Source organism: Odocoileus virginianus, chromosome 30, assembly GCF_023699985.2.
Source record: "Odocoileus virginianus isolate 20LAN1187 ecotype Illinois chromosome 30, Ovbor_1.2, whole genome shotgun sequence".
Taxonomy (NCBI): Eukaryota; Metazoa; Chordata; class Mammalia; order Artiodactyla; family Cervidae; genus Odocoileus; species Odocoileus virginianus.
The window spans coordinates 23,123,434-23,149,118 of NC_069703.1; the positions used below are offsets into that span (position 1 = coordinate 23,123,434).

At 58.2% G+C, this 25,685-nt stretch overlaps 1 protein-coding gene across 10 annotated transcripts in view; it reads left to right on the top strand.

Moving 5' to 3' along the window:
* SPEG (striated muscle enriched protein kinase) overlaps positions 1 to 25,685 on the top strand; it is a 58,446-nt gene that overhangs the window by 7,432 nt on the left and 25,329 nt on the right. For 2 of the 10 annotated variants that reach the window (XM_020904837.2, XM_070458691.1), the window contains exons 2-12: positions 2,241 to 2,330; positions 2,413 to 2,749; positions 5,575 to 6,875; positions 8,907 to 9,050; positions 9,424 to 9,606; positions 19,620 to 19,795; positions 20,027 to 20,115; positions 21,154 to 21,329; positions 23,796 to 24,056; positions 25,175 to 25,333; positions 25,436 to 25,625. In XM_020904837.2, coding sequence (XP_020760496.2) covers positions 2,241 to 2,330; positions 2,413 to 2,749; positions 5,575 to 6,875; positions 8,907 to 9,050; positions 9,424 to 9,606; positions 19,620 to 19,795; positions 20,027 to 20,115; positions 21,154 to 21,329; positions 23,796 to 24,056; positions 25,175 to 25,333; positions 25,436 to 25,625 — 3,106 coding nt within the window. The other 8 variants (XM_070458686.1, XM_070458689.1, XM_070458688.1 and 5 more) reach the window with 8 other exon arrangements.

Consider the following 25,685-nt stretch of genomic DNA (forward strand, 5'->3'; position numbering starts at 1 on the left):
CAGCCCCCCACTCCGGAGCCTTCCATCTTCCGGGGCTCCTGGAAGCAACGGCGCAGGGATCCGCGCTGAGCTCAGTGCATTCCACTAGCCCTGCCCTGTTCTCCGTGGACCCGGGCCTTCTTCTTGCTATCCTGAGGCTCCCGTCCTTTGGGGGACCTTGCCCTCTGCCCTTGCATCACCCTCCTGCCCTCTTGACACCTATCTCAGGTGTCTGTCCTTCCCCGCCTCCCCAGCAGGAATCTGTGTCCTTGTCCCTCCATCTCCCAGTCATCCAAGCATGCCCCCCCTCCCAATCTCTTCCTTCATATCAGTCAGCCTCTCTATCTCCGGGAGTGTCTCTCAGGTCCCCAGTCCTCTGACCAGCATTTGACCCTTAGTCCTACCTCCTTCCTCCCCAGCTCCTCCCCAGAGCTTCGCAGGAGCTCCAGCTGGGAGGGCTGACAAGCAAGGAAAACTGGAGATATTTATTCCCTTTAGGGGAAGCTGCCTGCCGGGGTCTTTTCCACTTCCCCTGCTCCCAGTGACCACTGGGCCGAGTTTCTGATTGATACAGAGGTTTGGACAAGAGGTATAGGGAGGTCGGAGCATCAGGAGCAAGCCTTCCCCTCAACTCCTCATTCTGGCTTTTCTCTTTCAGAAAACCGGCCACTCCCGCCGGGCCTTTGGCCGACTCACCCATGGTGCGTGGACCGTGAGCTGCCTGCTCTAGCCCGTGCACACTCCTCCTCTTGGTCCATGTCCCTTCATGAGGCACCCAGGCCTGAAGACGGCCCATGAGATACAGGACCCCCACATTCCCTCACCCACCTACCTACCTAACCACCTACCCACCCACCCAAGAAAACCCCTTGCAGCTGAGAAAGGACCTAGCAAAAGGGGTGGGGGTTAACTGGCACACCCCATCATGGGTCCCGGACTTAATTATTCTTCATCTGTGGGCCAGGTGGGGATGAGTTAAGTGCCATGCTTCTACAACCAGCACGTGGCTCCTGCTTGTCATGGCACTCAGGGAGAAACTGAGGCACAGAACCTGATAGAATCTGGGAAAGTTAGAAACATGCCCAAGAAACTTTGCTCCCAGCCTGACCTCATTTTTGAGGACCATTCAGCAGTAGCAGAGAGGGTTTGGGAAGAGGGTGCAGGTCACGTCATGATGCCAAACAGATGGAGAGGTTCTTTTGAGAGGTCAAAGCACAGTGCAGATATTGTACCAGAAGGTGGGCCTGACCCGTAATGGGGGGCCTGGGTCTATGGCTGGGCTGAGTACAAGTGGGTGTGGGGGTGTGTGTGTGTGTATGCGTGCGTGTGTGTGTGTGTGTGTGTGTGTGTGTGTGTGTGGCCAGTGGGAGCACCGGTGAAAGTGTGAAGGGTGCAGAATCACTGATGTCATTGGAAGAATCCCCCAAAGCACACTGGCTCTCTAGTGCTGGGCCCACTGGGGCCGGCAGGCAGGCAGCAAATGAGAGATGCTTTGCTTATCCCAGGTGTCTCCCTCCCCCGACTCCCATCCCCACAGGGCATCTTTGGGCACTGGGTACCCTGATGGCCCCTCTGTCCTGCCTACCCACCATGCCCTACCCCACAAACGCTCTGATAACAGTCTGTCCATGTCTCTCTCCTGCTGCTCCTATGGAAGCGAAGTTTTCCGCTCCTGCAGAAAGCAAAGTTACGGTAGGAAACTGGCTCCTGGCCTAGCCCTCCACTCCCCTGCTTCCCTGCCCGGCCCCGGCCTCTCCTCACCCTGCCTCAGCTGCACCCTGATGTGTTCCGGCTGGTTTGGGGTGAAGGACAGGCTGGCCCTGCGGTTGGTCGAGTGCCCTGACAATACGACTCTGAGGTGACTCCCCTTTGTTCCTGGGTACCAGAACCCAGACTTTAGAGCCTTGGAACCTAGGATCTTGTTATTTGGGGGACTGTGCGGGAACTTAAGTTATCACTGACGGAGAGGAGGGGGAGGGGCTACAGCCCTGCAGTCCATCAAGTGGCCGGGTGGGGGGGCTGCAGGTAGCTTTGAGGGCACTCCCACGGAGGCAGGGGTGAGGAGCCAGAGGACCAGCATGGGAGGGGTGACCCTGAGGCTCCCAGGATGGGCAACGGGATGTGGGGAGCTAAAGGGGAGAAAAGATAGATGCTGGGAGTCCTTCTGGTGGTGATGCGGAGCCTGCTGCGGGGGAGGCAGGAGGGAAGAGTCGGAGTCAGGGGGAGGAGAGCCCTGCCCACACAGACCCCTTCTCCTCCAGACTCGGAGACGGGCGAGGATGACATCAGCGATGTGCAGGGGACCCATCGCCTGGAGCTTCGGGATGACGGGGCCTTCAGCACCCCCACGGGTGAGCTCTCTGGGGTGCACACAGAGCCAGCAGGTGGTCTTCCCTCCAAAGGTGCCTGGCTTCACCGTGTTCCTCTCCCTAGGGGGCTCTGATACGCTGGTGGGCACCTCCCTGGACACGCCCCCGACCTCCGTGACAGGCACCTCAGAGGAGCAAGTGAGCTGGTGGGGCAGCGGGCAGACGGTCCTGGAGCAGGAAGCGGGCAGCAGGGCTGGCACCCGCCGCCTCCCGGGCAGCCCAAGGCAAGCACAGGCAACCGGGGCCGGGCCACGGCACCTGGGGGTGGAGCCGCTGGTACGGGCGTCTCGAGCTAATCTGGTGGGCGCAAGCTGGGGGTCAGAGGATAGCCTTTCGGTGGCCAGTGACCTGTACGGCAGCGCATTCAGCCTGTACAGAGGACGGGCGCTCTCAATCCACGTGTAAGTAACGGCCTTACCTGGGCCCTTCACTGTCCCACCTCACCATGCCGTCCCGCACTGCCCCTCACCGTCCGTCCGTCAGCGTCCATGTCCCACGTCCCCTGCACCATCCATCCCTCTGTGCACTTCTCCACCGCCCCCCATTGCTTCGTCTCCTAGCCCCAGCTGCCCACTCTGTCTTCCCACACGGCTCCATCCTCCTCCTGTTCCATCACCACCCACATGCTCCTGCTCCCACCTGTCCTGGCTCACTGTATCATCTCCATGGTCTCGTGGACCCCTCTCTCCCTTCCTTATCTCCTGCAAGATTTCCACTCTCCCGGGGGCCCTCTCCCGCCTCACCCATTCAGGCTCCAGTTGTCCCCAGGATCCCCACTCCCCCCCCCCCCCACAGGGGCCCCTCCGTGCCTGCTGTCTCAGCAGCTGCTGCCTTTTCATCTCTGCACATTCCTGTTCCCATGTGGGCCTTTTTCTGGGAGGAACGGAACCTTTCTGCACGGCAGCTCCCGGGAGAGCAGGAGGGAGCGAGCGAGAGCACAACCAGGAGACAGAAGAGAGCGAGGTGGTCAGGGGGTTGTTGGGGCCAGGGGCCTGGGAGAGCAGGGGGATGTGAAGTGTGTGGGTGGCAGGGTGCTGGGGCAGGGTGGGATGGAGATTGGGGGTTTGGGGGGCTAGGCTGGAGGCAGAGGGCTCGGAGTGATGGAGGTGGGGGCATGTGAGGACCCCATGTGGGAGACGCCTCAGGGTGGGGTTGAAGGTGGTCCTGGGAGGCCATGGTGAGGCGCCGAGGTGTTGGGAGTGAGGCGTTGGAGCCGGTTTTGGGTTTTGGAGATGTGGGACTGGCAGATACAGAAGGGAGTGCTATGGTAGAAGAGGGGAGTGGCTGATGAGAGAGGTTGTCAGGGGGCATTTGGGGAGCTGAGGGGGGCCTGATTTGTGATGGGTATGGGTGTGTGTGTGGGGGGGGAGGTACCACCATGGAGGAGAAAGAAAGAGCCTGGTGGGGGGAGGCCTTTTTGCGGGTGGCTGAGGTGGCTGGTGGTAGGCAGGGAAGAGGTCTGGGGGCAGGTGCAGAGGAGGCGCCCTTGCTTTATCTGGCTGGCATTAACCAGGCGCTCCCATGCCCTGGACTTGCCTTTTCCTTCCCTGCCTTTCTTTGCCAGGCCCCAGCCGGAGCCTGGAGTTGCTATGGCAACTTCCGCGGAACCCATTTCCTTAGTGATGTCTGTGGTACATAGGCTGGCCTGGAGCTTGAAACTGCCAGCAAGAGATCTCCTCCGCTGTCCCCAATTTCTCTCCCTGCCTCACCCAGTTCCCACAGGCCATTCCTCAGGGACTCTGCTGTCCCTCCCCCAGAGTAGACTCTGCCTCCCTGCAGGTGGCTGGTTGAGGTTTTTCTCCCTAGGGCACTCTAGATTGCATGCCCCTCACCCCCACCCCACACCCTGCTGGAGGTTAGGTTTGCTGTGTAGGTGACTGATCCAGGTAGCCTGACACTCAGGCACCGGAGAATTTATGTTCATGGCCAATACCATGCTATTTCTTCCCTCTCTGTGCCCCCAGAATCCTAGACATTTTGGAGGGAACAAGGGCTTAGAAGCCAGACTACTGGGGTTTCAATCTAGTACCAACTATTTCCTAGCTGTGTTACCTTGGTAAGGCACCTCACCTCTCTAAACCTCAGTTTCTTCATCTGTAAATGGAGATAATAACAGTCCTTGTCGCAAAGGATTGTTGTGAGGATTAAATGACTCAATGCATTTTAAGCATTCAGTACATGCCTGACACACAATAAGTACTCAATGAGCCATTTCATAAGTTTTTATTAAGCTCTCTCTAATGTGTTAGGTAAGACGCTAATATCTCCAATTCCTTTTCTTGCTAATCTCTATGTTTGGTGTGCCCCCAAGAGTCCAGATGGGGGAAACTGAGGCCCAGCTCTTGGGCATCAAAGTTCTGGAGGTGAGAGGGGCAGTCTGGGGCTGCCCAGCTCCTTCCTTCCTCCTCTCCTCCCACACCCACTGTTCAGGCCCACGCAGTAGTTATTTTGGAGCTGAGTTATTCCTGAGCATACCCCTTTGGGGAGCTTCTGTGTTTCTCAGGGGGTGGTTTCCAAGGACTTAAGGTAACTTTCCCAGGGGCAGGACAAAGTCAAAGGCCTTGTACCGGGGCCAGAATGATCAAAGGGCATGGGAACCTGGGTACCCTCGTCTCCCACTCCAGGGACCTCAGCTGTCACCTGCTGTCAGCAGTGGTGGGGGCTCAGGTCTGAGGAGGTGCTAGGCAATCCCGGGGATGAGGGCACTGCTCCTGGAAGGCATGGGTCTGTTCTTCCTGGGGCACAGTGAAGGGGTATGCCCTGCTGAGGAAGGGCAGGGCTTTGGGGGCCAGCTGGGGGCAGGAATGAGTGGGAGGCTGAATTCCTGAGAGGGCCCCGCCCCATCCCACCCTTCCGCCTTCCCTGCCCACTTCATCTTTTGGGTCTTCAGCCTCATCCTTTTATTTCCCCCCACCACTCAGTTTCTGTTTCTGCCCTTTCCCAGCTTCTGGGGCGGGGGAGAGGGGGCTGGCCAGAGCCCCTGGGACTGAGTCTGTTCCTGGACCCAGCCACCAGCCCAATCTTCCGGGGCCAGAGCCGCCAGCCTCTCCCCAGCACCTGCTCTGGCTGTGCCTTCCTCTTCGGGGGGGTGGGGGCGGAGGAGGGGCTGGCCGATGTCACCCCCAAGCCTTCCCAGCATGCCCACCGCCCGATTCCTGTCACGACCCGAAGGTCTGGGAGGGGAGGCCCCCTGAATCTCCTGCCCCTCTTCGTCTTGGTCCCGCAGCAGTGTCCCTCAGAGCGGACCGCACAAGGAGGAGCCTGACCTTCAGCCTCAGCCCGCCAGCGAAGCCCCCCGTCGCCCAGCCCTGCCGCCCCCCTCCAAATCCGCGCTGCTGCCCCCACCGTCCCCTCGGGTGGGTAAGCGGCCCCCGCCGGGACCCGGCAGCCAGCCCCTGGCCACCCCCACGCCGCCCCACCGGCGCTCTCGGGAGCCGGTGCCTCCCGAGGACGCCACCGCCGAAGAGAAGCGAGGGAAAAAGTCCAAGTCGTCCGGGCCCTCGCTAGCGGGCACGGCGGAGTCCCGGCCCCAGACGCCCCTGAGCGAGACCTCGGGCCGCCAGTCGGCGCTGGGGCGCTCCCCGAGGCTGGTGCGCGCTGGCTCCCGCATCCTGGACAAGCTGCAGTTCTTCGAGGAGCGCCGGCGCAGCCTGGAGCGCAGCGACTCGCCGCCGGCGCCCCTGCGGCCCTGGGTGCCCCTGCGCAAGGCCCGTTCGCTGGAGCAGCCTAAGTCTGAGGGCGGCGGGCCGTGGGGCACGCCTGGGGCCTCGCAGGAGGAGCTGCGGGCGCCGGCGGGCAACGTGGCCGAGCGGCGCCGCCTATTCCAGCAGAAGGCGGCCTCGCTGGACGAGCGCACGCGTCAGCGCAGCCCGGCGTCCGACCTCGAGCTGCGCTTCGCCCAGGAGCTGGGCCGCATCCGCCGCTCCACGTCGCGGGAGGAGCTGGTGCGTTCTCACGAGTCCCTGCGCGCCACGCTGCAGCGCGCCCCGTCCCCCCGAGAGCCCGGCGAGCCGCCGCTCTTCTCCCAGCCCTCCACCCCCAAGACCCCGCGGGCCTTGAGCCCCGCCGCCGCCCAGCCGCCCCCTGCGAGCGTCGCGGAAAAGCCCGGGGATGAGCCAGGGAGGCCCCGGGGCCGCGGGCCAGCGGGCAGGACGGAGCTGGGGGAAGGCCCGCAGCAGGAGGTTAGGCGCCGGGACCAGTTCCCGCTGACCCGGAGCAGAGCCATCCAGGAGTGCCGGAGCCCGGTGCCACCCCCCACCTCCGAGCCCCCCGAGACCAGGACGAAAGCTCCCCCGGGTCGGAAGCGGGAGCCCCCGCCGCAGGCCGTGCGCTTCCTGCCCTGGGCCACGCCAGGCCAGGAGGGCGCTACTGTACCCCAGACCTTGGAGAAGAACAGGGCGGGGCCCGAGGCCGAGAAGAGGCTGCGCAGAGGGCCGGAGGAGGACGGTCCTTGGGGGGCCTGGGACCGCCGAGGGGCCCGCAGCCAGGGCAGAGGTCGCCGGGCCCGGCCCACCTCGCCTGAGCTCGGTAAGGCCTCGGGGAGGGTAGAGAAGGTGCTGACTGGGACCTGGGTGGGAGCATGTCTGGAAAGAGCGAGACTGCTGGGCAGTTGCAAGGGTGTGGTTTCAGAGGAAAGGCATGGTCCCAGGTTCCAGTTTGAGTGAAAGATTGTTGAAGGCCCCTTGTGTATGACCTGTGCGATGGTGAGAGTGTGAGAATGTTTTGATGGACGCTGGGCGGAGCCGAGATATGAGCAGAGATCCCATGCCCAATGCCTCCTGTAACGTCCCTTGGGCCCAGTGGCCTGCTGGGCTGTTGGGTCAAGGATCTAATGGTGGGGGGAAACCCTCGACACCCCCACTGGTCTGTGGGGGAAGAGACCAAAGTCCATCTCGATGAATAATTGGTCATGTCCCTCTTACTGTTGAGCTTAGGGCCAGCCAGCTCTCAGTATTGATCTTCTCATCCCCACACATCGCCTGACGTCCATCAGGGCTACTAAGATCTCACCCAGCCTCCCTTCTAGCCTCATCTCTCCTATCTTTTGAGTCCCTGCCTGGCTGAGCTGGCTGTGATCACATGCCAAACAGTGTGTTGTCTCACACTCCTGTGGATGGTGGCCAGTACCCCAAATGCCTCTGCCCCTAATTCTGCTCAACTGAACAGCAACTTGGGGCCACTTCTGGTGCGAGACTGAGGAAGCCATCCTTGGCTCACTCCTGCCTCTGCTGTTTTTCCAGGCCAGATATGTCTAACCTTTGCACTTAAGACACATTGTCGGTGTCTCTTTTCAGTGCACTTACTTCCCCCCTTTTTTTTCATCATTTTATTTTTCATTTTCATATTACTGTCTCAAAATCTTTACAGATGATTAGACACCTGTTCATCGTTCCGTTAGCCACGTTATTGCGTGTCCACAGCCATGTTCCAGGCGTTGTGTGAACTGGGTGTGTTACTTTATTTTAATCTACATGCCAGTTCTCTAGGATGTTGGGTGTTATTTATCAGCTCCATTTTATAGATAAAACTGAGACACAGAGATTATCTAATTTGTCCAAGGTTTTGTAGCTAGAAAACAGCATAACTGAGATCTTCATGGCTCTTTTGACTACAGACACTGTGCATTATCTAGCTCGTGTGTTGTGTTAAGTCACTTTAGTCATGTCCGACTCTTTGCGACCCCATGGACTGTAGCCTGCCCAGGCTTCTCTGTCCATGGGTTTTCCAGCAAGAATACTGGAGTGGGTTGCCATTTTCTTCTCCAGGAAATCTTCCCAACCCAGGGATTGGACCGGCATCCTTTAGTTCTCCTGCATTGGCAGGCGGGTTCTTTACCACTATCGCCATCTGGGAAGCCCGTTATCTAGCTTATAGGATGTCAGAATTAGAAAATACCCAGAGAGAGTCACGACCGTGGAGTTTTATGGTCTCTTCGTGTATACGAGCTTCCTGTAAGCAGGGGCTGCCTCTTATTTCCTACTGTGACCCTGGTACCCATACAGAGTAAGCAGTAAGTGCAGTCTTACTGTTTGGTGAATGGACAGTCAAAGCTGACCTTCATGAGGCCTCTCCTGGCTACTGGAAGCACCTGCTGCTCCCGTTTTTAATCCAGTGGCTTCATTAGTTTGACAGTTTACCACACATTGCCCTGTCACACTAGCGTTGCTTAAGTCTTGGGTTGCTATTGGCTTGTTCTCTGTGTGGAAGCTTATGAAGTCGTGTGTCCCTCAAAGCACCTTGCACAGGGCCTGATCTACGATCGTTGATGACTGACTTGTATAAAGACACACACAGCGTTGTCCCTGTCGTCCTCCAGAAACCAGCCCCCTAACTGTGGCTAAAATTAAGCAGCCAAACCAGCATAGTCTCGCCGCCCTGTTCTGTTTGAGAACTCCCTTCTGTTTTCCTTTCTTCCCTGTCTCAGGAGGTTCGGGAGAGAGACCCTTTGCTCTCCAGCCCTTGCCTTCCAGAAGGCGCTCTCTCTGGGCTTGCCCCCTCTCCCCCGAGTCATCCCCACCGGGACGTGTCCCCTCACCCTCTTGCTCATGTGTCCGGCAGAGTCTTCGGATGACTCCTACGTGTCTGCCGGAGAAGAGCCCCTGGAGGCCCCTGTGTTTGAGATCCCCCTGCAAAATGCAGTGGTGGCCCCGGGGGTGGACGTGCTGCTCAAGTGTATTGTCACCGCCAACCCCCCGCCCCAAGGTGAGCTCTAGGCCTGGGGTCAGGTTAAGACTGAGAGAAGGAGGGGAGATTCCCCCCTCCCTGCCTCCCACCCCAGTCCTTGGGGGGAAGTGGGGGAGGGGGTACGGGGGGCAGACGGGGAGATCATCCATTCCATGGGGCTGGCTGGACTACTGTGTCGTGTGTGTGTTTGTGTGTGTGTGTGTGTTAGGGGGTCACAGTCCCTGGAGAAAGGGGAAGGTGGGCCTGGACTTTTGTGACTGAGGGGCCAGTCCTCGGGATTCCCTGGGGTGGGGAGAGGAGTGCTGTGGGCCCTGTGTGGGGTGGGGGGAGATTGGCCCCAGTGGGCCCCTGTGGGCAAGGACAACCTGGTCACCCTGCTGCTTCCCCACAGTGTCCTGGCAGAAGGATGGGTCCCCGCTGCGCAGTGATGGCCGCCTTCTCATCCGGGCAGAAGGCGAGCGGCACACCCTGCTGCTCCGGGAGGCCCGGGCCGCCGATGCCGGGAGCTATGCAGCCACTGCCACCAATGAGCTGGGCCAGGCCCGCTGTGCTGCCACGCTGGCCGTGAGACCTGGTAGGGAGCCCGCGGGCCCCGGGGCTGGGCGGGGTGAGCAGTGACCCTTCCCACTCCTAGCCTGGTGCTTGGGCTCTCAACCAGTGTGCATTCTAGTCCATTCTCCTGTGTTGGCTGCTCTAGTGGAAGCATTTTAAATGGCCTTGGCCCCAAGGCAGTGGCCAAATTCCCAAGGCACATGCCAGAGAGGCCAGTTCATGAAGTCATTGAAGTGTGTCTTTCAACATCCTCTAAGTGCCCTCCTCCCGTGGCATTTCCCTGAACCAGGTTCTGTGGGGAAAGCAAATTATCCTTGAGTCTCAGAGATAAATCATCTCCCAGCTCAAAGGGTTTAAAAGCCATCAGGAGTCTTCTGAGGACATTTCCTCTCTAGAATGGCCACCTGATTCCCACCTCCTGTAAAAACAGATGCTTTTAAGTGCCACAGCCTTCCTCTGCTCCCTTGCTCCTTCAGTTGAACCCAGAGCCCAAAAGAAGATGCATCTGAGAGTACCTCTTGGGACGTAACTGAGGCTGCCTCGTTTTCTATTTTTATGAAAGTCCTTTCTTGGTGTCGGACTACTTCCTTTGGATTTGAGCCCGGTTTCTTTCAGGTTGAGGAGTGGTGTCAGTGTGCATGGCCAGTTCAAGTCATTCAGGTTGCTGGGCTGACAGAGTGCTGGCCCTGGGCAGTGGGGGGTGGGGTGGGGTGGGGTGGGGTGGGGAGATGAGAGAGGGTAGAGAGTGTTTCAAAAGGAAAAGTCTCACATGGACTGTAGCCTACCAGGCTCCTCCATCCGTGGGATTTTCTAGGCAGGAATACTGGAGTGGGTTGCCATTTCCTTCTCCAGGAGATCTTCCTGACCCAGGGATTGAATCTGAGTCGTCTGCATTGTAGGCAGATGCTGTACCATCTGAGCCAGCAGGGGAGTTCATTAAGATTACCACTGGGTAATCAACCTAGGTCAGTGGACCTGGGATAGAGGACAGTGCAGGGTAGATGAACCTGGTCTCTAGACTGGCCAAGCGGTCTCTTGGTGTTGTGAGAGCCTGGACTGAGAGAGATCAGAGCCCTGAAGGAGCCTGGGAGTTAGACGGGCGGGGGGGGCGCTGGGCGTGCCTGGACGGGAAATAGTACGCCTTGTTCTGTCCTTCACTTTCACTTAGTTCTGCCAGAGACAAGATTACAGAGCCCATTTTGCTGTGGTCCTGGGCCCTCAGCACCTTCACAATCAGAGAGATTAGGGAATTCTTGGTGGTGTCTGACCTGTGTCCCAGTCCTGTCCTTTGGGTGGCACCTGTCTGGCTCTGCAGGCCTGCCTCTTCCTTAGCTTACATCCCCCTCCCAGGAGCCCACGTGTTAGGTATTCTCCTGCTGCTCGCCCCTCCCACCACGCTGAATCATACCCATCCCTCCACTGCATGCTTCCGTCCTTCCATCACCTCCGGGATCTGGCTTCTGACTCAGCTCCCTGCTCCCCTTAGGGGGCCCAGGCCTGGCTCCAGGACCCCGGTCAATACCTGGCTTGGGCTGAGATTTGGCCGAGGGTTGTATTTGCGTGGTGGGGGCGGGGGTGCGGTTTGCCCCAATACTGGCTCAGGGCCATTTGAAAGCCTTTTAAGGTTGGGAAGGAGGCTTGGGGCAAGGCAACTGTCCGCACTTGACTGGGAGTTCTGTGTTCACCACTCTGAACCTCCCTGTACTTTAGTTTCCTCGTTTGTAAACCAGAGATAATTATACCAGCCTCACGGAACGAAAGCAAATGTGTGAACGAGCTTTATGAACTGTAAAGCTGTAGACAAATGTTAGTTGTTAGCATTATTAAGGGGTGACGTTGAGCACAGGAGCATGGGTTTCCAGGAGGCTTCCAGGAAGCTGCCGCTTCCTTTTCTGCCCTTCCTTCAGCCTACCTGTGCCTTGGGGACTCCTTCCCTGCCCTCCCCAGGCCTGCGGCCCACAGCCCCTCTGTATTTCCCAGTCCCTGGGTCTTCAGCCAGCCACAGCATCTCTGTGTCTCCTCCAGCCTGGGGAGTCAGAAGGCCTCATCACATTAGTCAGCCGCACCAGGCACTGCGGCCAAGGAGCAGTTCCCATAAGCCAGGCCGGCTGGAGGGCCCCCAGGCTTGAGGGACAAGCACGTGAGTCTAGACGCGGCTGTCGTGGAGAAAGCAGATTTTCTTACCCTACAAGGCGCTGTTTGGTCCAGAGCAGCTGGACAGGGGCCAGTGGACCTAGAGAGCAGCAGGAATGGGCGGAACCTGTGGGTGGCACAGACATTTGGCAAAGGAGGGGGTCCCAGGCCTGGAGTCTGTGGGGATGGAGGGGGTGGGGCAAGGGTAGGGTGTCAGGCAGTGTGGGAGTGGGTTGAGGGAGGGAAGGTAGGGTGTCTTGTAGGAAGAGGCCTCTTGGAACCACCTTCCTTTTTCTTGCTTCTTCTTGCTCCCCCTTGGTCACCAGGGGTGGCTGCCCAGTGCCCTCTTGGGGATCCCCCCCTCCAACAGGACAAACTTTTGAGATCCGACAGATCTCAGTTCCTGGCTGGGAACTTTGGGATGGGATAACTGAAGAAAAGAGTTGCCTGGGTGCTGGATGTGCAGGACAGAGCCTGCCCTCGCTGCCCCTGCAGCCCCACCCCAGCCCTGGTTCCCTCCCCACCTGCCCCACCCCACTGGATAACTCTGTGGAGACCCAATCATGCTCCCAAGGGTTGTGTGTTGGGGGTGGGGGGCGAGGGGTGGGGGTGTGTGGGAGGTGTGCCTAACTGAAGCTAAGCATTCTCAATGCTGCCCGCATCCATCACACATGCATTTACTGAGCACCAACTGGGTGCCAAGTACTTCATGTCTCTGAGGAGTTTCTTGTGTTTGGAGAGTGCCAGATACTTTTTTCCAAACCCTTTCACATTTCTCCCTTCACTTAAGCTGCATCCCACCACATATACCCCTTGGAGAGGGACATCTCAGGGAGTAACATTGCCGCTTTACAGACGGGATGATGAAAGGGTAAAGTGACAGAGTTAGCACAAGGGCAGCAGCCTTTATTGAGCATCTGTAATCTGCTTCAGAATGTTAGAAGCAACAGGTGATTTAGAGCGATGGAAATACTCACCCATGAAACAAACAAACTTAGCATGGATGGCAGAATAAGGTAACATATTGTTGTTCTTCAGTCAGTGAGTTGTAGCCGACTGTTTGCAACCCCATAGACTGCAGCACGCCAGGCTTCCCTGTCCTTCCCTGTCTCCTGGAGTTTGTTCAAACTCACGTCCATTGAGTCAATGATGCCATGCAGCCATCTCCTCCTCTGTCACCCGCTTCTCCTCCTGCCCTCAGTCTTTCCCACCATCGGGGTCTTTTCCAATGAGTCGGCTGTTTGAATCAGGTGGCCAAAGAACTGGAGCTTCAGCTTCAGCATCAGTCCTTCCAATGAATATTCAGGGTTGATTTCCTTTAGGATTGACTGGTTGGATCTCCTTGCTGTGCAAGGGACTCTTCAAGAGTCTTCTCAAGCACCACAGTTTGAAAGCATCAATTCTTCGGTGCTCAGCCTTGTTTATGGTCCAACTCTCACATCCATACATGACTACTGGAAAAACCATAGCTTTGACTATACAGACCTTTGTCAGCAAAGTGATGTCTCTGCTTTTTATGTGTACCAGGTGTTGATTGGGTTCTCACATGTAATCCCACCTTGGGGGGTAGGCTTTATTATTATGCCCCTGTCGTTGTTGTTGTTCAGTTGCCTAGTCATGTCTGACTCTTTCTGACCCCATGGACTGCAACATACCAGGCCTTTCTGTCTCTCACCATCTCCCAGAGTTTGCCCAAGTTCATGTCCATTGCATCAGTGATGCCATCCAGCCATCTCATCCTCTGACGCCCTCTTCTCCTTCTGCCCGCAGTCTTTCCCAGCATCAGGGACTTTTCCAGTGAGTCAGCTGTTCACATTAAATGACCAAAATAATGGAGTTTCAACTTCAGGATCAGTCCTTTCAATGAGTGCAGGGTTGAGTTCTCTTAAGGTTGACTGATTAGGTCTCCTTGCTGTCCAAGTGACCCTCAGGAGTCTTCTCCAGGACCATAGTTCAAAGGCATCTGTTCTTCTGCTCTCCGCCTTCTTTACGGTCCAACTCTCAACATGAGTTGGGAAGACCATGGCCTTGACTATGTATGGACCTTTGTCAGCAGAGTAATGTCTCTGCTTTTCAGCACACTATCTGAGTTTGTCATGACCATGTTACAGATGAGGAAACAGAGACTTGGGAAGCCTTAGCAAATTGCTCCAGAGCATCACTGATCATAGAACTTCCTGTGATGATAGAAACGTTCTTACTTGCTCTAATAGTGTAGCCACTAACTATAGGTGGCTGTTGAGGACATGAAAGGTGGCCAGTGTGACCGAAGATCTGACTTTTTTGTTTTATTTCATGTTAGTTAAAGTGAACTGAAATTGTCTCAGCCAGCTGGTGACTACCCTGTTGGGTGCTCAGCTCTAGGAGCAGAGGCCGCTGGAGGCCAGATCATGATTTGAAGCTCTGTCTCTGGGTCTCCCGAGCTTGTCCTCCTGATCACTGCACTGTACCATCCCCTCTTCCGCTACCCTGAAGGGGTCAAGGCTCGAAGCACAAGGTTAAAATTGTGCTCTGGAGCTCCAGGGGCGAGGGGCAGAGACTGTCCATGCCCGCTGTGGGTGGGTCAGCCTGGGGGAGGGTTTCTGTCCTTCCTCTCTGAGTCCCCACCTTCCCCGTGGCTATGGTGCTCCTTTGTTTCCCTGCGTACCTGGTGGCTGTACTCAGCTCTCCCCCGCTGCAGGCTCTGGTCAGGAGGAGGGGAGACGGGGATTCATGCACCCAGGCCTCCATCCAGCTGCCTTCAGCCCTCCCCTCAAACACAGGTCTTCTATATTTGAGTCTCGGGTTCTAGCATTTTTCAGCTGAGACCTTGGCCCTAGCTAGCCGCGTGTTCTTGTCTACAAAGCAAGGGTCAGTTTGTAACTCCTGGGCTGCTTTCCTTGGGAAGATTTGTGAGGCTCTGTGGGGCTAATGATTAGGCTAAGGACATTTGGGCCAGAGGATAAGGCTTAACAAAGCTCATTCTGGTCCCACTAATAGGACCAACACTATCATAATAGGGAAGAAGTGGTTTATTGGAGGTCATGAGTGTAAAAGGAAAGGAAGAAGAAATCATGGCACCAACATCCGCCCCCCCCACCCCCACCCCTGCTTCTTCTGGCCTCTGGTCTTAGCCTGTTGCTGCAGAATCACAGGTTTTTCCTTGGGAAGGCAGCAGCTGCCCAAGGATGGGACCTTGAAGTGCCACACGGCCCTTTTGTCCATCTTTGCTGGGTTGGACAGCATCTAAGCAAGCAGTGTGGTCCCTTGACCTGACTCAGCCCACCCCCGCACTGCTCTACCGGAAGCAGGTTGGCCCACAAAAGCTGCTATCCCAGAGTGGGAGTCATCACGCACAGCTGGCAGAAGAATGAGGGGGTGTCCAGTGGTTAGGACTTCGTGTTTTCACCACCGAAGGCCCTGGGTTCGATCCCTGGTCGGAGAACTAAGATCTTACAAGCCATGCGGTATGGCCAAAAAAGAAAAAAAAGGAATGGGGACCTCATCCACCGTTAGTGCCAATTTATCTAAATGTGTGGCAGCCCCAAGTAGGGAATTAACCGCTTCCATGGCTAGGTCAGGCCGACCACGTGAAATTCTCTCCACTTCCAGGTCCATTTTAAGCCAAAACAGAAACACTCTCAGCACAGCCCTTCTCCTTCTCTAAGAGGGGACACTTCCTGGCAGCGCCTGTGGACGCTGCCAGCTGCAGGCCAGCCTTTGCCCTCCCTCCCCTCACTTCCACGGCAGGGTTACCCAGCAGACACTTAGAGGAATCACCTCTAGAGGACCTCCCGAGACAGTGCGTGTGAAGAGCGGGCTGTGAACAACCCGACCACATGTGTCAGTGCTGTGAGCCTCCGGCACGTTACACCTTCCTCAGGTACCTCCTAGAGGTCCCCTTTGCCCTCAGAGTGAAGGCTGCACCCCTGAAGCAGACCTTGACCACCTGGGCCTGAGCATGACCCTGCGATGGCCAAAGACACTGACACTGTCACGTCCCACTTCTTTCTTCTTTACCTAGTTTTGAGCCAGAAGGATGAGCTACAGCTCACTGCACACGCTTTTTGCCTTTGAGCATTTGCTCAGCTGGTTTCCTCTGCCAGGAATGCTTTTCCCTACTTAAACCAAACTATGAATTCTAATAACCACCCTTCCATCAGTTCTCCCTTCTTCCCTGAGCCGAAAGTAACATCCTGTTCTCTGTATTCATCTGGCCCTTATCAGTAAGCCCCACTCTTGCCACCTTATTCATGCTTGCTGTTATAGTCCTGTGTGTATCTGGTTTGTCATCTCAACCAGCTGGAAGTTTCCTGAGGACACCACTCTTGTCTTTACCCCTGCCAGCCCTTCCAGTCATACCTGGAGGCCCTCCTGGGCAGCCAGGGCTGGAGTGGTAGAAGTGGCAGTGAGGGTAGAAGCTTTCACAGCCCCCTGGAAAAGCCTCGGTCACATGCAGAGGCTTGGTGGGATGCAAATCTGCCAAGGGTAATGAGGATCTGCCTGAGAGTGGAGGTTGGGATGGCAGTAGAGACCATAGAATAGTGGTCCCCCAGGTGTGGACGCCAGACCAGGAGCATCAGCATCAGCTTGGGGATGTGTTAGAGATGGAGATAACAGCCCCAGCCATTCATACAGCATTAGAAACTCTGGGGCTAGGGCCCAGCGAACTGCGGTTTAAGGAGCTCTCCACATGATTCTGGTGCCAGGTGAACTCTGAGAAGCACCACCGTGAGTCAGGGGCCTTGTGCCAGGTGAGAGGCCAGTGAAGTCAGTCCTCCAAGGTTTGGAGCTTGGCCTTGAAGTTTGTTGGCCGGCTGAGGTGGGGCTTAGTGATGTCACTTCTTCAGGTTGTCCTCATCTGCTGAGGGTCCTGGGGTCCCTAAGTGTTACTATGCATAAGAATCTCCCTGGGGACGTGCCATTTAAAAAATTTTTTCCTGTTTCAGGAAATCTTAATTCTTCAGGTCAGAAATCTATAGTTTAAATAGGCTGCCAGGTGGTCCTGATATGGGTGGTTCAGGACCACTTTGAGAAGCCCTGATATAGAGGCTTTTCATGTAGGTGGTTGTGACTGTATCTATACCAGCAACACCTCTGGGGATGTTGAGATGCACTGGTCTTAAGAGGGAGAGCTCCCCGAATTGTGGGCTTCCTAATTCCCAACCCAGGAATCGAACTGGGGTCTCCTGAGTTGCAGGCAAATTCTTTACCAGGTAAGCTACCCAGGAAGCCGCTAAGGGACTTGAAGGTGAAAGTGAAAGTCGCTCAGTCGTGTCCGACTCTTTGCGACCCCATGGATTATAGAGTCCATGGAATTCTCTAGGCTAGAATACTGGAGTGGGTAGCCTTTCCCTTCTCCAGGGGATCTTCCCAACCCAGGGATCGAACCCAGGTCTCCCACATTGCAGGCAGATTCTTTACCAGCTGAGCCACAAGGGAAGTTCAAGAATACTGGAGTGGGTAGCCTACCCCTTCTGCAGCGGATCTTCCCGGCCCAGGAATCGAACCGGGATCTCCTGCATTGCAGGTTGATTCCTGAATCACTTGATCACCCCATGCCCCAGGTGCTATTCCCCCAGCCACCACCAGGGGTCCCAGGCTCTCTGCAAACCCTGCTGGTCACGCTCTAATCTCTGCAGTCTCTCTTTGGGCACTTGGGCTGCCTCAGTGCTGTCCAACCTGCCGGTGACCCCACAGGTCACCAGACTCCACGGGGGGGAGGGGGAACACCTGCCTCCAGGGCCTAGGCCTGTGATCTCGGCATCAACTAGTGGTCAAACCCTGAGCAGATGCTCATCAAGTGCCATCCTGACTTCCCTCTGCACCTCCATGTCAGGACAGCCAACCTGAATGGCGGGCCCTCCCCCCTTCTTCACTGGCAGTGCTGGGAAACACAGGTCATAGCTTGGGAATGTGGCCGCAGGGCGGGGGGTGATTGCAGGCGGGGGAAGGCCGTGTGACCTCTCCTCAACAGCTCCCCTGCTCTGCGTCTCCAAGCCCCAGCCCATCCAAGTGCAGATGGGTGCTAGTGGTGAGGGGTCACTGTGGGCAGCGGCCTCTGTCTTCCTGGCCTGTTGGCTCTTGTGGGCAGAGAGGGTGAGGGATGTCGCTGACAGGTCCCTGGTAGAGCCTGTAGAGGAAGGGGCTGGGTGCAAGGCTCAGGAACCCATGGTCGCTGCGGGGCCACACCTGCTGTGGCAGGCCTGGGGAGGCAGAGGGGGGACTCTGGTCCCCTCAAGTGGAAGTCAAGGGTCCCGACAGCTCTCTGATCCTCAGCACCAGGGAGGACTGGGTATGGCCCAGCTCTAGCAGTTGAGGCTTGGTGGTGTGGATTGCAGCGTCAGGGAGCTTGGCCATTTGGTCAGGGAAAAGGGCATCATAGGGGCCGTTTGCCGTCAATACCTCCTGGTGGACACTGCGAGACAAATGGGTCAGTGCAGGTGTTTTGATTGCTGCAGCCAACTGTCACTCTCGTCTTCCCCTGGGGACTGAGTGCCCCCCCCCACCCTTTGAGCTGAGACACCGTTAAGGGGGCTTCTTGTTTGTCAGGGTCCAGAAGCCGTAGGGAGAGAAAAGGCAGATCCCGCCGTTTGGGAATGAGCAGGGTGGCTAAATAGGGAGGCTGCTCTGCCCCTCCCCTCTCCGCCCCCTCCACTCCAGGGCCCAGGCACCACCTCCCCCGGCCAGCTGCCTGCCTGCCACCCAGCCTGTCCCCAGCCAGGCCAGCCCCTACCTCCTCCTTCCCCCTCCCCAGGCTCCTTCCCCTCCCCCCGGACCTCGTGCAGAGCCTCAGCAGAGTGAGTGGGGCTGGGCAGGCTGGGCTCCGGCTCCCTGGGGAGCCGGAGGGGTAGGCAGTGGGCAGTGGGCAGGCTGCAGGAGGCCTGGTGCCAGGACAGAGCCTTCAGGACAAGCGCCGGCTGGGGTCCGTGTGCAGAGTCTCGTGGGGTAAGTTGGGGTGCAAGCCCTGCCCCTGGGCGAAGCCAAAGGGGCTTGGGGTGGGGGACCAGGAGGAGGGGCCAGGGGGCTGTGGCAGATTCATGTCTGTATTTGGCAGTCGGATTGGAGCCAGCTCAGTGAGGCTGGGCCCTTAGCCAGTTGCAGGGGAGGGCGTCAGGGCCCTGGGGACACCCCTCTCCCAAAGCAGTGCTGGCGCCCCCTCCTCTTCCCCTGAGCCGCCCTTCTCTGTGGATGACTCAAAACTCTGCCTTCCCAGCCTCTCAGAGTTTGGGGGTTTGTGCTCCAGGGCTGGGGCCAACAGGTGCCCCTGGGGTATCTGGGGCAGGAAGCTGAGAAGGGAGTGGGGGAAGGGCTGGCTGGACAGTGCCACCTCATGGGCCCTGGCACTGAGGTCAGGATGGGGCTTGTCTGAGGTGTGTGTTCCTCTGCACCAGGCCCAGCTCACCCGAGAAACGGGTGTCCTGATTGTACCACTCTGGGGTCCAGAGACATGAACCACCTGCACTGGGGCCTGCAGTTGGGTGCTGGGAATGCGGGTTCCCTGCTCCGGGGGAATCCTAAGTCTCCCACAAGGTCCAGGAACGGCCCCTCTGGGGCCCGAATTCTTTGCCCCAGGCCGCTACCTATGGTTGCCCCACTCACGAGGATCAGCAGGGTCAGGGCTGGGAGTGTCTGGCAGATCACGAGTCCAGGGCTCTGGGACAGGAAACACCTGGGCAAGGTCACACAGCGAGTGAGTAGGAGCCCCGGGATGTGAAGTCAGGGCAGGGCTGGCCTACGGAGCTTCCTTGGCTCCTGGGCCTTTACAGAGCTACCGCAACTCCTGGGCTCTGACTTTGCAGACCTTATCAGGTCCTTGACCCCAGGCTGTTCCACCAGCTATCTCAGTCTCCCTGCCCACCCCTCCTCTTTCTCCCAGACATCTCTCTCTATGCCACTGTTTCTCCTCTGTCTCTTCTCTAGGTGGGTCTACATCTCCTTTCAGCAGTCCTATCACCTCTGACGAGGAGTATCTGAGCCCCCCAGAGGAGTTCCCAGAACCTGGGGAGACCTGGCCCCGAGCCTCCACCATGAAGCTCAGTCCTGGCCAGAATCGCCGTTCCTTGGACACTGGCTCCAAGGCGCCCCCTACCTTCAAGGTCAGACCCCCTAAGGCCAGCCCCCAGCTCCCTGTTCCTTTGTGTGGCCCTTTGTTCTTGGAACCACACCAGGCTCCAGCAAGGCCTGGGGCTTTTTGTCCCATCAACCCTTCTTACCCGGAGTCGGCCTCTGTCAGACTGGTGTGGAAAAGACCTCTGACCCAGGGTCCCCCCACCGCTAGGAGCCAAAGCTGGGCCCTGTCTCATCTGACACCTCGGGGTCCCCTGTAGGTCTCACTTATGGACCAGTCAGTAAGGGAAGGCCAAGATGTCACCATGAGCATCCGTGTGCAGGGAGAGCCCAAGCCGGTGGTCTCCTGGTGAGTAGCAGCCCCTGACTACCATCTTCCAGCTTTGCTCACTCCGGGCTGGGCCCTGTGAAGCCTGGCTTAGGGTGGGGGGGGCAGTGAACCCTTTGTGGACCTCAGTCAGTCTGAAGGGGCATCATCCCAGGCACAGTGGGATCCCAGGCTACGCGCACCGTGGCTCCACCCCTGCCCTGGTGTTCACACTCACTCAGGGCTTCCCCTCTGTGAGGGATTTGGGTAACAAATAGTCTCCTGTCTGTCTGCTTGGCTTGAATGACCAGGTGTCCTCTCACTCCTGAAGAAGCCTCCCAACTCCCATCCCAACCTCAGCCCTGTGGTTGACAATAGAGTGATTTTCTGAGGCCTGTGCCCAGCCCTGCACTGGGCCCACACTTAATAATTTGTTTCTGAGCTGCCAGCGCCCAGAGTTAAACCTGAGCCTTAGCTGCAAGTCTCATCGCAGGTGCCATTTGATGACTCATTTGACTTAGCTTTTTATTGGTTTGGGTTCTCTTTTTCAATTTTAAATGATTATCTAGTCCCCAGTGTGGTTTTTTTTTTCCCCAGTATGGTTTTTTAACACCGTAAGTTATTTCCTATTCCTTTTGGGAAGTGAGAAAGCTATCTGTCCATTAACATAAGTAAAAACAAGACAAAATCTAAGGATTATCAAGAGCTGAATAGCTTGGTGTTACTGTTAACTGCAGTTGCCCAGAAAATCCCATGGACAGAGGAGCCTGGCGGGCTACAGTCCATAGGGTCACAAAAAGTTGGATGCCAGTAAGCACACACACACACGGACACACAGGTGCAGTTAGGTTCCAAGAAGGGAGTGATCCAGGTGGGCAGAGGGTGTCTTGGAAGTTCCTGGGGGGACATGGTGGTGGGATTGTGCATCAGGGTCAAAAGCAAGCCCTGTAACTCAGGGGTACCCATGCCCGGTGAGACATATCTGGGGAGTGGACAAACGATGTTGGGGTGGGAGGCCTGCTTGGCTCTGCAGCCCCATGCTCACGAGGCTCGGGGACTGAGTTCTCTCCCTCCCGACAGGCTGAGAAACCGTCAGCCCGTGCGCCCAGACCAGCGGCGCTTTGCCGAGGAGGCAGAGGATGGGCTATGCCGGCTTCGGATCCTGGCTGCTGAGCGGGGCGATGCGGGCTTCTACACCTGCAAGGCGGTCAACGAGTATGGCGCTCGACAGTGCGAGGCGCGCCTGGAGGTCAGAGGTGAGTACCTCATGCTCTCTATGAACCCCTCACCCTGGCCCCGGCCTCATCCCTGCCCAGTTGCCAATTTTTACACAAGCTTAGTTAATGGCGTGCCACAACTAAAAGGGCCTTCGAGGTCCCCAGGTTCAGCTGCTCATGCTGTAGTAAGCTGAGACCCAGAGAGGGGAGGCAATTTGCCCTAGGTCACACAGCAAATTGTTGAGCGCTTAGCTTACTCCACAGTACTGCCCTCCCAATGCTCCATCACGCCTGCTCTGGTGCCAGCTGGAGAGACCCTGCTTCCTGTCGCCGGCGGTCCTCATCTCACACTCTTCTAGGCCTTGGTCACCTCGCCAGGCCCCTTCCTCACACCTACTCCCTGCTCCTCTCTTGCCTCTTCCACCCATCCCATCGCTGTGTGGGCGATACCGTGGTTGGGGGTGGCAGTGGGGAGTGTTTGATAGTCGGACCCGTCCGGAGGGGCCCTCGGAGTGACTTGGGCATGGAGCATTGCAGGGACCCCGGGGTCACCAGGGTGAGCAGAGCTGGGAAGAGATGGAGAGGACTGGGCCCCTGGAGTTGGGGCATAAGGGCAGGTGGCCTCTAGGCCTCAGGGACGGCAGGCAGCCCCGTGGGGCTGATGCTTTTCCTCCCTAGTGCAGGCCGTCTGCCTTATCTTCTACTCCCCCCCACTTCCCTGTGGGCAGTTCAGGGCCAGGAACCCCTCTCCCCAGCTCCACACTCAGCCACCACCCCCTCCTGCTGGCAGAGGCCAGCTCTGAGGAGCCCCCCAGCCCCCTGTTGGAGCCTGGACCCTGAGAGTCATGGTCACCTCCCCAGTCCCCACGCGCTTAGTGACCGACCATGCCCATGCCTGCAGTGCCTGGGGCTGCCACCTCTTCCATCTCTGAATTCTTTAGCTCTCCTCCCACTCACACCCTCCCCAAGCCCAGCCCCCTTCCCTGTCCTGCTCCTTCCCCCAACCCCCACCCAGGGCCTGGCTCTGCCTTGCTTTTCTGTGTTAACCCACGTCTCTCGGTGCTTCTCTCTTTGGGATTCCTCCCAGTGTCCCCCAGGCTGTGGGGGTGCTCCTGAAGCCTAGGAATGCCTTTCTCTTGGTTGCCCAGGGCCTCTGCCTGCCCAGGAACCCTGGAGACCTGGCCTCTGGCTGACTGCCGCCCTCTCCCCCCAGGGCTGACCTGGGGGGGAGCCGAAAGTAGCCATGCCGCCCTGGCAGTCTTAAGAGGGGCCCTAGCCAGGTCTGCGTGCGTGTGCGTGCCTGTGCGTGCGTGTGCGTGTGCCGCACTAACCTGCCGCTTGCTGACTGAGGTTTTTGTCTGTACACAGGCGAGTGAGCTCAGGGGGCCGCCTGCGCTCCCCCCGCTACCCTCCGAGCCGCGCCCCTGTCTCAGGCACCTCTCGGACCTCGCTGTGTTTCACTGCCTCCTGCCCACAGACCCTGCCGGCCCGGACCCTGTCCCAGCCTCCCCTCCCCTCCCCACCCATGCAGCGTCCTGGGACAGCCCATGAGCCCCTATGGACCCTCCCTCCCCAAGCGGACACATGGTCGGGCAGGCTGGGAGCTCCCCCACGGACTGGGTGCCAGGAGGGGGGGGGGCGGCTGTGAGGGGTATCAAGACCACCCCCCAGTCTCTCCCCGAAGGGGAGCACCCAGCGAGTGCATGTGCTGCCGCTGCTATAGGCCCTGTCTGTCTTTCCGTTTGTCTGTCTGTGTGTCTGTGACAGTCAGGGAAGGATGCCCCCCATCTGGCGTGGGGTCAGGCAGAGGGGGAGAGGACGTGGCCTGGCGTCCGTAGGAAGGATGGAGGGAACCAGAGGGGCGGGGGCTGTGGGCAAGGGGCTCAGGGGCACTGACCATTCCAGAAATGGGTTTCAAATGGCACAATCCTTTCTATTTCACAAGAGACCAAAAACCAGAGGCCCTTCCTTGGGCCCTGTGCTGATAAGGAGGCCTGGCTGAGGCCCTGCCCTGGGCGGCAGGCTTAGGGCCCTTTGGGGCTCCCTTGTTCACCATCAGGGCCAGGGATGCTCTATTGAGAATGACAGTTAGCCAGGCTTGGCGCAGGAGTAGGGGCCTGCTATAGCGGGTGTGGACGTATTCAGAGATTCCTGTTTCTTAGTTCAAATAAAGTCCAGTTTGTACCCAGCTGGTGTGCTGTGTCTTCTTTTTCCGCCGCCGTCTCTGTCCCCATGTGGCCCTCTCGGTTTTCATGCCCTTGATTCCCTCCTGCTTCCCCTGAGTCCCTCCTCTCTGGCCCAGGTGGGATGGCCATGTGAAGCCAGGCCTGGGAGCTCCTTGCTGTCTTGGCCTGCTGGGCGGGCGGGCGTTCCCTGTCTCCAAAGGAACAAAATGCATCTCTCTCTCTGTGTCTGTCTGTCTCCCTGTGTGTGTGCGTGTGTGTCTCCCTCGCCCCATGTTTCTCTGCTCCGTGTGTGCCCCCTCTGGCCGCTTCCCCCACCCAGCACACCCTGAAAGCCGGTCCCTGGCCGTGCTGGCCCCTCTGCAGGACGTGGACGTGGGGGCCGGGGAGATGGCGCTGTTTGAGTGCCTGGTGGCGGGTCCCACCGACGTGGAGGTAGACTGGCTGTGCCGAGGCCGCCTGCTGCAGCCCGCACTACTCAAATGCAAGATGCATTTCGATGGCCGCAAATGCAAGCTGCTGCTCACCTCTGTGCATGAGGACGACAGTGGCGTCTACACCTGCAAGCTCAGCACGGCCAAAGGTAATTGCCCACTTGGGCCCAAGGGCTACCGCCGGCTCCCAGGAGCTGGAGGGAGGGGAGTGGAAGTGAAGGAGCCCTGATGGAGCTGGTGTCGAATAAGACGACCAGGAAATGGGCCTCCATCTCCGGGGAAAAGAGCTGTGGGGTGGGAGAGAGTGCAGTACATCTGCCTCCATCAAGTCAGCACAAAGCAGATGTTTGACATGGTGCAGTGTTCACTCTCGTTCCTCTTGGGGAAGCCCACTGCCAACGTGTAGCAACCACACCTGGACTGGGGTTCCAGGTCTTGCCCTACCACACGGCAGCCACGTAACTGGACAAGTCACTTCATTTCTCTGAGCTTCAGGCCATTCGGCTGTAAACAGGGACCGTGATAATGCCTGCCTCATAGGAGGAGCGCTAGGACTAATGAGATAATGTATGGATGGACAAAGCTGAGCACCTGGTGAAGGATGGTACCTAATGAATGTCTGCTGTTATTATTATTAATGACATCTCTGACCTGGTCCCTGTCCTCGTTTGAGGAGCTGAGATAATGCCTCATCTGGTTGTGGTGACGTGCACCTAAAGGGGATACTGAGGCCTTTATAAGCAGGAAGGGATCAGGTCAGTGTCAGGGGCTGCTGTTTTCCCCAGAAGATCCTGTGTGCAGTGGTAGTGTGGGGCACAGGGGCATGTGCTCTGGGTCTGGGATGGGGGCGAGGGAGTGTGGGCACGACCTGGGCATAGAGGAGAGTTCCAAGTGTAGGGGGAAGGGGTGTCGAGGACGGAGTGGGCTTGGCTCTAGGCCCTTCTCTTAGAGCTGTGCTGAGGTTCACCCTGGGTGGGCAGGACGAGGTGAGGAGGGGAGAGCCAGGCCATGCCCTGGTCTCCCACGTGTCCCCACTGCCCCAGCAGCCTGCTGCCTCCTCTCGCTGCCACCAGCCTCTGGAGAGGGTCCGGCGTCTCGATCTTGCCCGTGGCCTCAGTCTGGTGCCCCGGGACCTGGCTGGGCTCTTCGCAGGCTCCAACTTTTGTCTGAGCTCCTTTTACCTGCCTAGCACGAGGGCGGGACTGGCGGGTTGGGGTGCCAGGGCTCCACAGCCTTCCCTGCCCCAGTGCTGACCCCTCCCCACCAGATGAACTGACCTGCAGTGCCCGGCTGACCGTGCGGCCCTCGCTGGCACCCCTGTTCACGCGGCTGCTGGAGGACGTGGAAGTGCTGGAGGGCCGCGCGGCCCGCTTCGACTGCAAGATCAGCGGGAGCCCGCCCCCCTCTGTTACCTGGACTCACTTTGGTATGGCCCTCCACCCTGCAGATGTCAGGGGCAGGGAACCCCCAGGGGTCAGAGGGCAGGGCCCCTGGCTGAGGCTGCCGCCTGCCCCCCTGTCCCTCACAGGCCGCCCTGTGGAGGAGAGCGAGAACGTGCGGCTGCGGCAGGACGGGGGCCTGCATTCGCTGCACATCGCACACGTGGGCAGTGAGGATGAGGGGCTCTACGCGGTCAGTGCCGCCAACACCCATGGCCAGGCCCACTGCTCGGCCCAGCTTTATGTGGAGGAGCCTCGGACGGCTGCCACCGGCCCTAGGTACCACCCTGGGCACCCCCGCCCCACGGCCAGGGCTGCCTCTGGGGGCCCCAGCCCTGT